At 35.9% G+C, this 17,464-nt stretch overlaps 1 protein-coding gene across 2 annotated transcripts in view; it reads left to right on the plus strand.

Annotated features, from left to right (window-relative positions):
• The window catches only part of LOC121320054 (potassium voltage-gated channel subfamily C member 2-like), a 48,286-nt gene extending 31,154 nt beyond the window's left edge, over positions 1–17,132 (plus strand). Inside the window, exons 2-5 of one of the 2 annotated variants that reach the window (XM_041258207.1) lie at positions 9,790–10,723; positions 11,858–12,013; positions 13,880–13,930; positions 15,942–16,027. In XM_041258207.1, coding sequence (XP_041114141.1) covers positions 9,790–10,723; positions 11,858–12,013; positions 13,880–13,908 — 1,119 coding nt within the window. In that variant the 3' untranslated portion in view covers positions 13,909–13,930; positions 15,942–16,027. Of the gene's footprint in view, positions 1–9,789; positions 10,724–11,857; positions 12,014–13,879; positions 13,931–15,941 lie in introns of both variants that reach the window. The other variant, XM_041258206.1, reaches the window with a different exon arrangement.
• Positions 17,133–17,464: the final 332 nt, after the last annotated feature.

Below are 17,464 nucleotides of genomic sequence, written 5' to 3' on the forward strand. Positions count from 1 at the left end.
AGTGTGATTAGAGGTAAACGATTGATCATTGATGGCATCACACGATGACATATGACACTAAAAGAATGGAAGTGACAGGTGCTATGATGATTGGTTGTATTAAAATATTTTGAATATCATTTTTCACAAAGATAATTGAAAAAGGAAATGTTCCTTTCATTTAACCAGCACTGTTCATATGCAGTTCAAACTCCTTAAAGAGATTATATTACATTGCCTTGCTGTATGTATAAATTACTAGCAGCACAAATAGCTTTAATTAAAAGTGAATCAAATATAAATCCAAGATAAATACTTATTAGACAGATGGCAACATATAAAAAAAAAAAATGTTTGTTTACAAGACAGTTGTGCCATCAATGAAATACATACATCGCTGCCCAGATCTCATTGCCAACAACGGGAATATTAATATTTTTTAATCAATTATCTGTTATAGACCATCATCCGAGCACCAAATCTGGCTAGGAACCTCAACCCCCGGTAGAGATCAATTTTACAGTGTTTTGGGGACAGACTAGGTCCTAATACATCATTGGGTACATCATTGGAAATGATGTGACAAAGAATTATTCTAAATAAATAATTGTCCGAGACACAGGAGCTGAGTTCAGAACATGGCTTTGTGTTCCTGATCTCCATGTTGCCTGCTGGACGCCTCTGTGGTTGAAATTCATCAGGCCTGGTGAAACGTGTTTTCATGCTGTCAATACATTGTGATGTACATGAATGTTGTGAATTCCCTTGGCTGTCAATGCACTGATGCCAATTCACACTGTGGAATCCCACAGCTGTAAGCGTGCTATTAGTACGCATCATTATTGTTTGTCAGGACACTATCTGATGTTACGAGATGGTATTGAAATGATTTAATTTTTTAATAATAATAATAATAATAATAATAATAATAATAAGAAGAAGAAGAAGAAGAAGAAGAAGAAGAAGAAGAAGAAGAAGAAGAAGAAGAAGAAGAAGAAGAAGAAGCATTCCAACACTACAATGTCTATCTAATCCATAAATAATTGTTTTTGAGAATTCTACTCTGAATATAATCATAGCCTGCATTTGGCTGTATCACGGCAGGATATTATACTGCAGGTTTAAAATTTCATTTGTCAAAGCTGTGAATATATAATACATGTCTGGCACCATTTTGTGCCTTTCCTCCATTTTTTATTTAAATATAAATGATGAACAAAATAAACCTCTGAGTTTTTTTTGCGATACTATTTTTAAACACTCTGTTGGGCTACTTGACAAAAACTGTTGGATTTTAAAAATCTTGCCAAGCAAGGAAGCTGTATAAAGCAAGGTCTATAGAAAAAAAAAAAGCCTTTGTCTGGAAGATATGATGGTTTTGTTTAAGGCTTTTTCATCTTACATTTTTCCTCAACAAAGAGGCAGACATTTGATGCTACGACAGCTGTACAAGTAGCAACCAAAAATATAAAAACGGTTTTTCTGCATTCAGGATATTGAATCATTTCTTTTTTTTAGTTTGCTTTTTTTTTGTCTCAACAAGATGTATAGTGTTTTTATACTATTTGAGTAAAGTAAATAAAGTTAAATAATAATAATAATAATAATAATAATAATAATAATAATAATAATAATAATAATAATAATAATAATAATAATAAACGTTGCTTGTATAACATGTTAACTGGGAAATAATTGTCAGGAATTAAAGACACCGTTTTAAGCAAAAAAGGTTGTCTTTAGTTTCCCTATTGATGTCTGTTCAGTTATTTTAGACACTGTAAGGGGATTCCCCTTTGTTCTCCTCTTGAACGCAGTCCTACACAAATAAAGGCTGCTGTCCTGATGCAATTCTTGTTTAGCTTTGAAGACATGCATCCCGTCCCTGCATTATCAGCCCCCCCACCACGCAACACCACCCTCATTTAATCAATCGCTGAGGTTAAAGTAAGACCAGGATGCATATTGACTCATGTATTCATTCTGTCAGAAAATTATTACGCATCAAGGTACAATATGATCATCACAGCTGCCAGCAACTGTGAAAATTGGGTTTAGATTCAATCTATATGAAAAATAATGAGTTGGTGCACACCAGTCTTCAGTATTACTTTAACCACTAAGGGGCTGTAATTATACAACCGATTATTTCAAGACTGAGGCAAAGATCTTATTACTCATGAGTGACAGAGTGAAGCAAAGCCACAAGTGTGTAATTACGGTAGGTATTTGTCTCGTGAGTCATGTAAATGTGTTATTCCATATCTCTGGCCATTAATTAGAAACGTTTGCAGTAGCAGAGCGATTAATATTCCAAAGGTGAACCTCTGTTATATGATCTTGGACACGAATCAGTGTGAAAGGGAACTAAATTATCCTTCAGCCAATCAGGAAACAACACTGATAATTGTTTCTCTGATAGCGTTTTACCAATGCACATTCTTCCAGGCACCCCACCAGCTACTGTTTCTACACCAGGATTGGTCTGCTGTCCACTTATTTCTGACAAAATAGTTTTAATGACAAATGTTGAGGACCTAGTCCATCCTATTATTGGCTGAATTATTTTGTAAAATTTTGGACTATTCACAAAGATAAAAAAGGAGAAAGAACATCTTGTTTAATATTATTTCCTGTGTGTTTACATTGAGTTTGATGATGTAGAATCCCAGTCATTCTGTCCGTTAGATAACAGTGACGTCAGGAATAGAATCGTAGAAGTTAAATGTAAAAACGGATAAACAGAACAACGTTAACGAACATATTATTAGCAGTTGGTGTTACTGAGTTTATGTGGCTCTGCGTTCCATATTTACTGTGTTTGAGTACTAAGGGGTTGCACCGCCTCACCAGTGTATAGAAGAAACAAACACCAAAACAAACCTGACATTGCAACTGTGGTGTCTTTCTGTGGCGTGCTTGCTTCATTGTAGCAGTGTTGATCTAAAGCACAATTACCACACATTCTGTTCTGTTGTCTGGTGTTTCATGCACTCTGAAAAACAATGCCAAACTGATATTTACTGCTATTTAGGTCCTGCTTGAGGCAATGGACCCTGAGCAGTGGATTTAGGAACCAACACCATAAATAGCACTTAGTGTCCTGGTTTTGTTAAGAGGTGTTTCTGGGTGGCGCACCTGGGACTGTGGAATATGAATACTGGCCCCTGCAGGAAATGCTTACGGAAAACCGAGGGTGTGTGTTGCTGTGTACATTCTCTAAATAAATAAACAAGTTGGCTAGAACAGATGGGTGTTGTCTAGAGGAGGTACTCAGGAGGAAATGAAGGTCCTTTGCTGCTAATTGCACAGTTTGCTACTGGTCATGAGCACTATTGGCAGGCACCGATGAAGAGGATTGACTGGGCAGGCAGCTCTAACTCAACTTCTCCTACTGGGGGATTCTATGGAGTGTAGCCAGGATCGCTGTGATGTATGATCTTTATAAAGTGCAGTGTTCCCCATGATTTTTGCGCTGTATTCTGGCAAGGGATTTTAGGTCAACCGAGATTTTAGGTCAATTCTCGGTTAAAGAGAGCCATCCTTCTACTTTCAAGAAATATTAATGACATATTTTTTATATATTAGTTTTCTATAGCATGTGGTTCTTTCAAAACTTCACATACTTCAGTGTATAGCGAATAGAAGTTCACATTTTTATGATATGATTTCTCAGCTGTAACCCACCTTTGATCCTCTAAATATGAGCAAAGTGCCCAGAAAACTCAGATGTGCTCATGTGAACTGAACTGAAATTAGTTGAAAAACATTTTTTGAACAGTGTTTTAATCTAATCTAGCATTGAACTGTACTTAAATGGTTACTTACTGTATCACAATCATTTATTCAAGTAGTGTGTAAGATATAGAAATCTCATCCCCATATACAAATCTAATGATTTAAAAGGGATGATCTGTGAATGTGTTTCTTTTTGGTTTATTTATGACAACATTAAGCTGTATTCTGGATAGACCTGCATCCCTGTGTGCTGTAGATGGTAAGATTACGCCTGGAAAGTGGTATGATTTCTCTAGTAAATGCTCTGCTTGCTCTGTCATTTCTTTAATATTCTACATCAAATGTTTATGTACTGATAGCCTGCTGATTGATTCCCTTCCTTGTGCAGAATTCTAATAAAAAATAAACCACTGTCATGTCCAAACTTACTTCAAGTACTTTGAGAATGATTTGCAAGCATTAACTTTCAAAGCCAGCAAACTGTGGGGATGTGTACAAACGATAGCTTTTAACAATGTTTTCAACTTAAGTTTTCTAATATTTTGTTGTATTATTACCACCAGTAATGGTTTGTATGCCTGCCTATCTATCTATCTATCTATCTATCTATCTATCTATCTATCTATCTATCTATCTGTCTGTCTGTCTGTCTGTCTATCTGAATGTTTTTTGGAAATGGAAATATGTTGTAACAGTATTATGGTTAACTGTATTCAGACCGTTGTGATTTCAATTAAGTGACATTCATGTAGAGAACCTAACAGATGCAATGTACTGTGTGTAAAGGCTATATAAAACAGCAGACCAAACACGCAGCTTGACCCACATACAATATTATTTGTGTAGGGTGAATGGTAATCACAAAGATTGCTTGTGGGGTTGTGGAGATTTCCCTTCATGCTTATTGTTGTGTATGATGTGCATCTGCGGTCATCTTCATTTAAGATGAGTAAACACTCTGGAGAAAGGGACTGGCCTACTCATTGATACAGGACTACATATTCTAGCAGAATCTTTCAATCTGTAGAGTCCCACAGTCTCGTTCAGTCTCTTCCTGGTGCTGTCGAGCATATTTTCAAAGCCTTTACTCCAGTCTTTAAATAACTTCACTTTTTAGAAAGGTGAAAAGTTAATTCCACAAAACCAGAACCAAACAAGTGCCTAATATATTGGTATAACGGGTTCTGTGGACAAAAGGACAGGTCTGCTTAATGGTTATCAGACTCCTGGTCAGTAGGGTCCACTGTAACAAAGGAACAGAAACAGTCTTTGAGAATGTTGCTTACCTGCTAAGTTAAGAACATTAAGAACATTAGGAACCCCAAGCAGACATCATAAACTTTGCTCAGCCAGAATGCTTACCCTGTGCACCATGTGCCTTACTCCGAAATCCGCATATTAAAGGTGTCTTATCCACTCTCATGTTGTCTCCGTTTTGAAATAGCAAGTTAGCAAGCGAGCCCTGGCACAGCTGTAGATAAAAGGGTGGTGTGTTCAGGCACTGGAGAATGGGAGAGAGAGAGGTGAAATAATATAAAGCAATTGCTAAGCGTGTTGGAAGTACCAGCACAATACTTGTTTTGGGGTTTGGTGCCGTTTTATTTTGTTCAGTGTTTTGTTTTGTTTAATAAACTGGCGCACCACCACATTTATTCACCCACAACCCTGTCTCCTGCATTTCCGGGTGTGATGTCAACCGCAAACATCTTCCCACAGACAGTTTCTAAAAATATGCACACACTTACACCTACAAGGCTAAAATACCATTACTGCAACATTAACCCCATGTTCATGTTTAAAGGCCAGAGACTTTAAGCCTTACTTTCATAAACACCCATTATTTCTTAATGTCATGTCTTGTGTATGTGAAATACATTTGCATTTCACTAAGATGTCAGCAGTGGCAAGGGGCACCTTCTTAGGTTTCACGAAGCAATACACATTATGATCTTGACATTTAGACAACAAGGCCATTATCATGCGATAATGGAACAATCAAACATGTGTTCTGTTCACATTGACATGGGGTAAAGAATGATAAGATGGCTTTGTCTTTGTTTTGCATCAGAGATTGTAAACAGAAAACACTGTGATCAGGATTAACATTATGAACAGTGTGAATTGTAATATAAAATGGAATTGTATTATTGAAGTGCTGCTTTTAATCAAGCAAACAGTTTTATCACCTGCCCAAACACTACAACACTTCCTGTTTTATGAAGCCCTCTTTGCATTAATAAGCATGTCTTACAAACAGTTTTTTTTTTATTATACTCAGTTAAATAAGTAAACAAACAAACAAACAAATATATATCTATATATATATATATATACACACACACACACACACACACACACACACACACACACACACACACACACACACACACACACACACACACACACACACACACACACACCACAATATATGTTTAGCGGCCTTCTATTTTTTGTATTGAAGCACTAGAACAAAGCTTGGCCATTCTCACACATTGTGTCATTGGGTTCCTGTTTTCATATTTGTAGTCGTGAAAGGTGCCAGAACTGAGATTTCTGGAGAAGGAACAATGCCTTTATTAACTCAAAGAAAAGGCAGAACATCACGTGGTCAAAGTGCAAGCTCTCCTCACCATGTCCTATCACAACAACGCAAACATGTTATATTAATTCTAGCACCTTTCACAAACTCAAAATAGTGAGGCGCTTCAAATGTAAAACAAGCACTGAACATGCTACTAAAAACAAGCAGAGCTAGTCAGAGTGATTTCAATTTGATACATTGACTCCCCTGACCCCTAGTTCATGAAACATACATTTTTGACAGGGACTCAGGAGCAAACCTCTTTGGTTGAACCTTGACCACTGAGAATCTTAGGGGTACTGTTGTATTGTCCAAGATCTGTTGGGCCATGGGCAGCAAGTACAGACTAGATAGATCATGTATCAAACCCAGCAGGAGGTGGAGCAGAGCACTCAATCAACAGCAATATAATAGAATAGAATCATCAGTTTGTATTGGATTATTCCCAATGCAATCTGATCTATAAGCTCCTATCTATAGGAGGCTAAATCTATGATAAGAGTAATGAAAAACAAGTCATCTATTCATCATGCACATTTCAGCAAAGATCTGTCAAAGGCTTTCATGTTCCTTTACGTGCAATTGCTTCATATGGAATATTATAACCTGAATGATTGTTTCATTTCCAATTTCACTCTGCATCAGCCTGCCTTATGAGGTGATCTCCAATTCATCTGTCAATTAGATGTCTTGGTTTATATTTTTTCTTCCTGCTTCCTTGGCATGCCTTGCTTATAGTACATTGTGAATTACAATGTAATTCAGGATGCTTCCAGTATTCTGTCATTTGTATTCTACACAGCTATGATCTGATCATTTTTAAATCAAATTGTCTTTTTAATTGTTAAATGTAATATAATGTATGCAATGATTTGTAATTATGCCTACTGGGCTTATTTATTAGGAGCACCACCCCCTAACAATAACTGGGAAATATTTCCATAACACAGACACAACCTGATTTCTGCTAGGTCTATTCTGAACTAATTAGAATATGCTTACTCTTTCAATTTACCAAATCAAATTACCAGCTAAGTTATTAATTTGTGGTTCTTCAAAGTTTGTGTTACATTTCCTTGGCATACAGAAATACATCCTCATGTCAAATAAGATCCATGCTCTCACTATGGACCGCCAGAATTGTTAATTAGGGCATTAAAGTGTTCATATTTCAAGATTCATTTGTATTCCTCCATTCTTTCAGAGATGGAGATACACATCAAACACACAGCCAGCAGAATAATTACACTGTAACAAAAAAAAATGTTTTTTTTGTTCCTGGGTAGTAAGTGTTATTTCCTAATTGCTTATGCCTCAAAAGTATAGAAAATGGCTATTATTCCCCACAAACTTTGTTTTTGTGACCAGGACAGTGATATTTCAAAATATCACTATTTCCAATGGGAAAATGGGCAAATGTGTGTCTTTTCGTTCACATAAAGTCAGAAAAAAACAACATATGAATCCAAATTAACATGTATTCATACCAAAGTAATTCAAAGATGACTACAAAAGATTTAGAAGTGAGAAGTGTTTCGAGATTTACAATTATACTGTAAATATATATATATATATATATATATGTGTGTGCGTGTGTGTGTGTGTGTGTGTACACAATTGACCAGAAAAGGTTTAGCATTAGGTTTAGGTTTAGAGTTAGGGTCAAGGTTATATTGTGCAAAAATGTACACATTAAATTGATTGTAATTATGCATAATAACATTGTAATGATATTAACCCTAACCCTAACCTTAACCCTAACTGTTTTCTGAAACAACTGTGTACGTATATATGTTGTGCAAAAAGATTTACACATGAAGTACATTGTAACTATTGTAATTATATGTAAGTAGCCTACACATGTATAAGTGGCTACAATGTCAATATACAGTAATTAGAGAGACGTACTGTAAAGTGTTACCCATTATGCTTGCATTGTATTGCCCAAAAGAAAACCTAGGCAAACCTGTTGCATACTGGCACAGTATATTGCTATATGGTACCATGGTTGTAATTATTAAACAAGTATTAACTCTTTTTACCTCAATGCTTTAATGCTGATGCACCTTCATTCTGTTGATGCATTTCTTTTTATTGAGTATACAGTGCCTGTATGCATGAATTACGGTATTATATTTACTGAACATATTTAGACAACAGCAGGGACAATAATGGAGACGATAAGGCAGATGTTCACACCGGTCCAGAGTTTGCATGAAACACCCATGAGATAAGTGAGAGATTTTAATATTTATTTGACCTGAACCTCATTTGACTGGTATGAATGGGTGTATATGATAAATTCAGACTGGTAGTCTATATGACATCAGCATTTTCTACTCTCTCACATTATGTATCCCTTGCTGGGTAAAAATGTGTTTAAATAGAGGTGCTTACACAAGGGATTGATTAAAACACGACAACGCTCCCGAGGTGTATGGTTATTGCACAACCCTGCACAGCCTGCCATGGTTTATTGTTTACTCACAACTATTCAGCAAAAAAATCATTTGAGAACAATAACCAAACCCCCTGGTGAGCATAATGTTAGGGGAATGGCATCTGTGATTGAAAGGCTTGTAAACATCAAGTCAAATGGATTTGTTATAAAGTGTGTGATGTGTTATTATAGACATGGCCACAGGTTAAAAAATGAAACAGCTATTAATGGCCTATTCAGTAATTAGCATTGGCAGCATTGCTGACATGATAAAGACAGAAAATGAGAGAAGAGATTTGAGATACATCTTTCTCAAAAAGAGACACACCTATTTCATAATTCTAGTTTATTATGTCAGTGGTTAATAAAAAAAGAAAATATACATTTTTAATAAAGCTTTACCACAATAATTACCACATTATTATAAAAATTCAAGGTCATTGATTATATAGTCATTGCCTAGCCCAAGTAGTCTTGTCATTATCTTCCTTGTTCAGTTATTTTAATAAAAGGTGTGTTCAATAGGTTTGGTGGTGCTCAATGGTTAACAGCTGACAAAGCCTTGTGGATAGGTGACAATCTGAACTACCTTGGGTATTTACAGGACATTCCCATCATTGCTTATATGCAATTCCACAACTGTGCAACACACTAGTAAAATCTATGATTTGCCACAACTGAGCAATCTCCTACTTAAGAGGCAGAACCTGTGGGCTGTAACCCATTGACCTTTGGTGGAGGTTTCATATTCTTTATTTAGGCAGGTAGGACAAAGCTGGTTGTCATTTGCAGTGTTGACACATTATTATTTCCAACTTTGGCTGACCTGGATTTAAGTGGAGACAAGTAATTAAATGAAGGATATTCTGCTGAGCAGTTTAGCAAAACAACACTGAACCAATGTAAATTTCAATTTGACATTCAAAATTCTGTGATATACTCAATGGCATTCAATGTAATATGTATTATCTTTTTTTCACTTCTCTTGATTCCATTTCTGCAGAGCATGAATGTCTGAGATTGTTCTTACCTTTGTCTTCTTCTCTTCCAGTTTGTTGCCTTCGCCTCCTTGTTTTTTATCCTTGCCTCAATCACCACCTTTTGTCTGGAGACCCACGAGGCTTTTAATACAATCATAAACAAAACTGAACTGATAAGGAACGACAGCCTATCTGATCAGAATGCACAGTACGAGATTGTAACGGACCCCGCTCTGACTTATGTAGAAGGCATCTGCGTACTGTGGTTTACTCTTGAGTTTCTGGTGCGTGTCGCATTCTGCCCTGACAAGCTTGAATTTGTTAAAAACCTCCTGAACATTATTGACTGTGTGGCAATCTTGCCATTTTACCTGGAAATGGCTCTGAGTGGACTTTCATCCAAAGCTGCTAAAGACGCTCTTGGCTTCCTGAGGGTTGTTAGGTTCGTCAGGATTCTACGAATCTTTAAGCTAACCCGTCATTTTGTAGGACTACGAGTGCTTGGGCACACCCTGAAAGCTAGCACCAATGAATTTTTGTTGCTCATCATATTTTTAGCTCTGGGAGTGTTAATATTTGCCACCATGATCTATTATGCCGAAAGATTAGGAGCAAGTTCCAATGACCCAACTGCTAGTGACCACACACAGTTCAAAAATATTCCTATCGGATTCTGGTGGGCGGTTGTCACCATGACCACACTTGGGTATGGCGACATGTATCCTCAGACTTGGTCGGGCATGTTGGTGGGAGCTCTGTGTGCGTTGTCCGGGGTGCTCACAATAGCCATGCCTGTGCCCGTCATCGTCAATAACTTTGGAATGTACTACTCACTAGCCATGGCCAAGCAGAAGCTTCCACGAAAGAGAAAGAAGTACATACCTCAAGCTCCTCAAGGTGGCTCCCCTACGCTCTGCAAGACTGACCTGAACATGCCTTGCAATAGCACCCTCAGTGACGCTTGTCATGCCAGGGAGAACAGGCTGATGGAACACAACAGATCAGGTATGGGAGCATGCAGATTCGTTCAGCAAACGATGACTATATAGACCTAGCTCGTTCTTTAGAATCAACACAATGTGCTATTGTTACCGAGAGACTTGATTACAGAAGCCACGGTTCCATGCAGTGCATTTTCATTCCTTGGTTTCCAAGGAAACCGGCAGAATGAACACGTACACCACAAGCGTTTGAGATATAGTGAAATCATGGAATCAAGCCCCAGGATGAGGGAAATGAATGGTAAAAATAGCAGCCCTTTTAGGCAGGTGTTGTGGGGAATATATTGTGTCTGTTTCTATGATCATTTCTAGTCATTCACCCTCCAGTGCACTTACTGTCCTTGCATTCTAAAATAAGTTGTGTAGTTCAGCTTACTGTGCTTTTTTATGAATGGAATGTGCATGTCATCTCTTTGACTATATGTGCTTATTTTAAAATTGCACGTGAATGTGCTTGATGGCAAAATGTATTGTTTTGTTGTGATGTGTTGACAGTGTAGTTCAGCATGGTGTGTAATCAAACACAAGCGCCTAGCCATATGAATAAATACGCATATGCTGAACTGTACAATACCATTATTTATATGGCAGTTTTGCATCGTATGGGTCTCCTAAATTATTTAAAACAGTAGTGGATCAAAATACTGTTGTCTTTTAATTGCAATGTTCGACACTGTATTGTTTTTTATTGTATTAGGTACTGATAATAAGGGTGGTGAAACAGTCAGCGCGCAAGCAGGATGGATTCGAATGGGGTTAAAGAAATCATATTTAGATCCACTGCTATTTAGAAGATGAAATCCAATTGCCTTATTAAAAAAAAAAAAAAAAAAAATAACGAAAGGCGCTAAACACCCTTAGGGGATTCAGACCTGGATAATGCTTAGATCTAGGACTCCAGCACCCAGAACATGTCACACATGCAAATATATGCACACATAGCTCAGACTAAAACTGTTAATTTACTTTTGTAACCCAGCTTATTATGCCGTTGCATTCTCCATCTTTATAGCGTTAGTTCGATGTTGGTGTTTGATATTGTTTCGGTGTACAGTGATTACACAGCACTCTACAGCTCTTTGTAAGTATAATTCATGATTGTCTGTAAATGGCGTGGTGCTTTGACTGGTGTTGTCAGGTGAAGCCAGTGGAGGAAGTGACCTGCGTTTGTCACCTGACGAAAGGCTCCCAATCAGACGGTCTAGCACCAGAGACGACAACAGAAGAGGGGGAACATGTTTCTTACTGACAACAAGCGAGTACACGTGTTCTACAGGTGGAGGGATCAGGAAAGGTATGGATGTATTTCACTAGATAAAGGCTACATAGATCTGCCCGGAAGACTGCCACAGCTTAAAGCTAGTTCAATCAGTTTAGTCCCTTGAGATATCCCTCCAAATTCCATTATCATGCCACATTGTATTTTGTACGAAAAAAGAAAACAAGGGTAACACTTTATTTTTAAGTTCTGTTTTTCGATTTGAAATTATGCCTTCATTACTAATAAATGAATACATAGTTTAATTAATTATTATGAAACAGATGTTATCTGTCCATAATAATTAATTGCCAAATATTTTTTTGGGGGGATAACTAAACTTTTTGAAGGTTATTTCAGGTTTAACATTAAGAGCATGGTAGGTCTTGTGCTGTACTCTGCAACTCCTATCCTTAATGAATATTGCAGTCCTTTTAAGAAATGTTAAAATCATTCTGCAGTTCTGTCTGCTTTTTAATTATTAAAACATTTTTGTAATCATGAGGAAGAGCCCCTTAAGGCCATCCAAGTATTTTAAACTTTTCTGTAGATTACTTGTTCATTGCTTTTAGCATTCTACTAGATGCACTACATTGCAGAATATTTAACGTACAGCACTTGTACACTAGTGGAAATATGTGAACACTGTTTCGTGAGAAATTAAAGTGAGAGATTCACTTGTGAAAGAATCAATGAGCCTGAAGTTAAATAGCAATTAATCATGAAGTGAGGTACATTAGAAGTTAAGTTTTAATTACAGTACATATATCTGATTCCATTAAATCCTTTTCTAATTACTTAGCATCAAGGTATAATTGTATATGCAGTTATCGAAATCCTGTGTTCTTAGTGGTTTAAAGAAAACTGCTTCTTTAAACACACCATCAAATCCTTGGGTGAGTTCAGAGCTCAAAGTGGACAAAAAAGTACTCGTCATTGCCAGCCATTTCTAATCTTTTATTAAGGATCAATTTACAAATATCACTGGTTATGCAGGCTAGTAACCTTGCCTGGGTGTGTTCCCCACACACCACTACAAATGCTCTGGGTACTCGTTATGTGAAACAAGCAGGTGGAAAAATAGCCTGGCTGGATCAACCCTGATAATTACATTTGCACATGCACAAGCACGGCAGACACGTGAACAGGGAAGGAAAATGCACCACTTTGATTCCTGGGAGAATGCCAGGCAATTTGATGTTTTTGTGACAAATATATAAGCAGTATATATATATATATATATATATATATATATATATATATATATATATATATATATATATATATATATATACTCACACAATATAATAAATACATTTTAGTTCCATCCATCATAATGCATGCCAAGACTTGAATGAAACCGTGTTCTGCTGTTTTTATAGGAGCAAACAGAACATGACGAGATGTGCTGCTTTGAGTCTTGATACACAGGGCGACTAAGCGCTTGACACCTGCAGTGAACCCTTGTGGCGCCTTTGCATCTGTTTACATGACTCAGTAACTATATATAAGGCAACTGCATCAATGTAGGATATTAAGTACAATGGCCACAATTTGAAACTTTTCTTTACAGAACTTCACGTGCTCCTTTCCCTGTCCCACTCCTTTCTTTAGTTTACTCAATCAAACACATATTTTGTCATATGACTGTTGTGTGTTACAATAGCATTCTGCCACGGATATTAAGTTGCTACATTGTATTTCAAGGGAATAGGTTTGGTACCACACATGTGACAAGCAAGCAATTTCCCTCTATATCAAGAAGCTTTGTGTCTCATTAAAACCATACTCACAGAAATTATGAATGAGCTGATTTTATTAGTTATTTGTGAGGCCGGGAGGAGTAAATATGAAAAAAGCCCATTTCTAATTTGTGTTCTTCTTTCTTTTCTTGTCTACTAGAACTGTCCTTTAAAATAAAGTGTTACTGAAAAAGGGGGAAAAATACAATAGGTATATATATTTTTTCATTTCATAAACTTTTCATGGTTATCTTAATTTACATAAGAACTTTCCGCTGAGAACAGCTACATTCCATGTTGCTTTTTTTTATATATGACCAGTGCTGTTTATGCAATCCGTGAAATGCTGAAATGCAAGCAGACAGGGAACAGGATATATATATATATATATATATTATATATATATATATATATATATATATATATATATAGACACACACACACACACACACACACACACACGTGCTGAAACATATATTGTTATTTTTTCTAGCGCTTTCCAGAACTTGGCAGTCAACTTGTCATATCAGCTGCATTCGGCATAAACACAGGATTAAATGCAGCTGTCAGAAACAAGAAACTAAAAGCATTTACAGAAGCATTGCTCAATGAAACTAGACAACAGCGCTGCCATGCTGTGTGCTTACTATATTTACACATATAGAACAGTGCAATGCTATGGGGAATCCCTTATAAAAGTTAACTGGACTATGCCATGGTAAAAGTGTAGTGCAATTGTAGTAGTGAAGGACTGCTAATCAAGGGTTCGCAATCCATTGTCTTGCCTCTTATAAGCACTAGCATCATTATAACTGGTCACCCTTTTCCTTATGCTAAAAATATGTGCAAAACGTCAAGAACAGTTAAAAAGTTGCTGCTGCTCCTGGCTCCTACTCACTTCTTGTGTCTTCAGTGTCACATCGATGAGCTGCCAGGGTGCAAAAGTCTTTATATCCTTAAAAGTAAAGCAGAACACCAAAAGATACTCAACAAAAGAAAAGGATGACAAGTGATAAAATTGCAAACCCCAATAATACCAAATTAAATGGATTTGAAATCCTTATTTTGTACGCCTTTAACCATGGGATACATGCTACAGTAAACTGCAAAATGACCACACCATACTTTTATAATGTAGCATATGTTCTTGGAGTCTTTTTGTACGCACTGATAAAGAGATATGCTTGATTTTAAGTTCCATAACACTGTAACTCTCTTATAATGAAATAATACAATTTGGAATTTAAACTCCCCTTATAAATGATACAAGTACACTATTATATGTAGACTTTGGGGTCCAGATTAAAATGTATTATAAAGATTGTAAACTAAAGTGTATTTTATTCTTTAACCTACTGTATAGTTGAAATTGTATCTCAAAGACTTTCCAGTATTATAGATTCCCTTGAGTTCACCAGATAGGTACAATTGTACTGAATATTGATGCTTCTTTATAAAAGAACAATCCTCAATGTTCCTGGAATATTTTTAAGTTACATTCTATAGATGTGATGCTTTAAGAATCCATTTAAATGGTCACTTACAAGTGCATTGAAAGTTCTTATGTAAGTATGGATTTAAATAGCCCATGCTATTGTTGCTTGCAAATAATTATAGTTTGACATGTATTTTGTTTTTAAGGTATATTCCTACAAGAGACAATATACCATACACTATTTAATCATAGATCCATAATTGTAATGTCATGTTTGCTTACTGATTTTAAGAAACACCTACATTATTATTATTATTATTATTATTATTATTATTATTATTATTATTATTATTATTATTATTATTATTATTATTATTATAAAACAGAATGTTAGTATGTTTTGAAATGAACGCATAATTTATCAATGAATGGAACCGTTAGTAATATATTGTTTTGTGTCCATTAATTAATGCACAGAATTAACCAACTAAGAAACAGGTATGATGTTATTGAATGAAATTGGAAATGTCATTAAAGTTTATTAATGCATTGATAACAGCTCTTAATATATTGAAATGATTATTTCTACTATGTTTGGGTTAAGAACATTAACTGGAAAGCTAATATTTCTCTAATTGCATGTTAATTAATGGGCACATATATACATATTAAACAGCGTGTTTCTGGATAGATGCATGAGGGAAAGTCTTGCACTGTTTGTCTTGTGTCTTGTTTAATTTCTTAGGCTGACTCAAACTTATTGTCTTGTGCGTTTTCTTGCATTAAGGATATGAAAAATCCAGAAGCTTAAACAACATAACTGGCTTGGCTAACAATGCTCTGAGGCTGTCTCCAGTAACTTCACCCTACAGCTCACCCTGTCCTTTGAGACGATCTCGATCTCCCATTCCATCAGTCTTGTAAAACGAGGCTGCAGCAGTGGGTCCAGTAGAATTCAATTCCAAGCATTGTAACTGCATAAAGGAAGTCATTACATGTAGTAATAAATCTAGCCACTAGTACAGTAGTTCAGCTTACATTGTACATGAGGTCAACTGTGAATAGTAGGCAAGAAATATTTTGTAAACAGAAGATCCCTACTGTGTATCTTTGACTTTTAACATTATTAAACATTGTGCATCTCCTTTTTAAACTAATTGTCCTGTATTACTTCTGGCAATAAGAGGACATTTAGTGGATCTCATTGGCCAGTATGCTGAATAACATGTTTTATATTAGGGAGAATATATAGATATATACATATATAAAAACAAAGAAAATATGTGCTTCCAAATGATATAACTTTTTTGGATCGCTTCATTTCTGTGACTTTTATCCATTCTGAAGATATGTGGACCCCTGTCTTGATCACTTTTTTTGCATGGATCATCCTGTCTCATCGTTTGAAAGCAATGTTGTTAAATTTGCTGGGACGCAGATGGCACTGACTATGTGTGTGCGCCTTGTACCATTCGCTGACACCAATGCATCAGCCAACTTGTTTCTGCATGTGCCAATATATTGTGCTGGTTGCTGCCTGGTATGCTGTACAAACTGGAGTTTCGACTAGCAGGCTCCCAAACTGAGTGTCTTCGGTTGTTTATACACGCAGATAACTGCAAAGAGGTTGTCATTACTGGGTACATGCAAGCAGAGGCCAGCTCTCTTTCTTAATGGCTTCGGGAAGACACAAGCGTGACAGAAAGGTAACACTGACATAACGGCTGGCATTTTATAAAAAACGAAATGTTTCAATTATTCAACACTTACCTGAAAACAGCCCTAAAAACAACAAGTATTATCTCCTTGCGGTGCATGTTTTACATTGTTCACCAGCCATATAGAATATATAAACATAGAATATACATCATTAAATGTGGCCATACATAAACTGCTGAATTACCCCTTTTGTTATGGTGGGGATTTACATATTAAGTAAAACAAAATAAAAAAAAAACAACAACACTAAAATCAATCAATCAGTCAATCTATCTATCTATCTATCTATCTATCTATCTATCTATCTATCTATCTATCTATCTATCTATCTATCTATATATATATATATATATATATATATATATATATATATATATATATATATATATACAGTATATGTTAATGTTAAACTATATGATAGTTGCTGTATATAGTTCTAATCCTATAGCATGAATTTGCATGTCTGAATCCTTGTACAATATACAGTCTATGATTCAAAATGAACATTTCTGATATTTAGAGATGTGTATTGTTAACATGTTGTTGGCGTCTTCAATAGAGATATTTATTTAAAAAAAAAGGCTGTTAGCT

The sequence above is a fragment of the Polyodon spathula genome, chromosome 8, assembly GCF_017654505.1.
Source record: "Polyodon spathula isolate WHYD16114869_AA chromosome 8, ASM1765450v1, whole genome shotgun sequence".
Lineage (NCBI taxonomy): Eukaryota > Metazoa > Chordata > Actinopteri > Acipenseriformes > Polyodontidae > Polyodon > Polyodon spathula.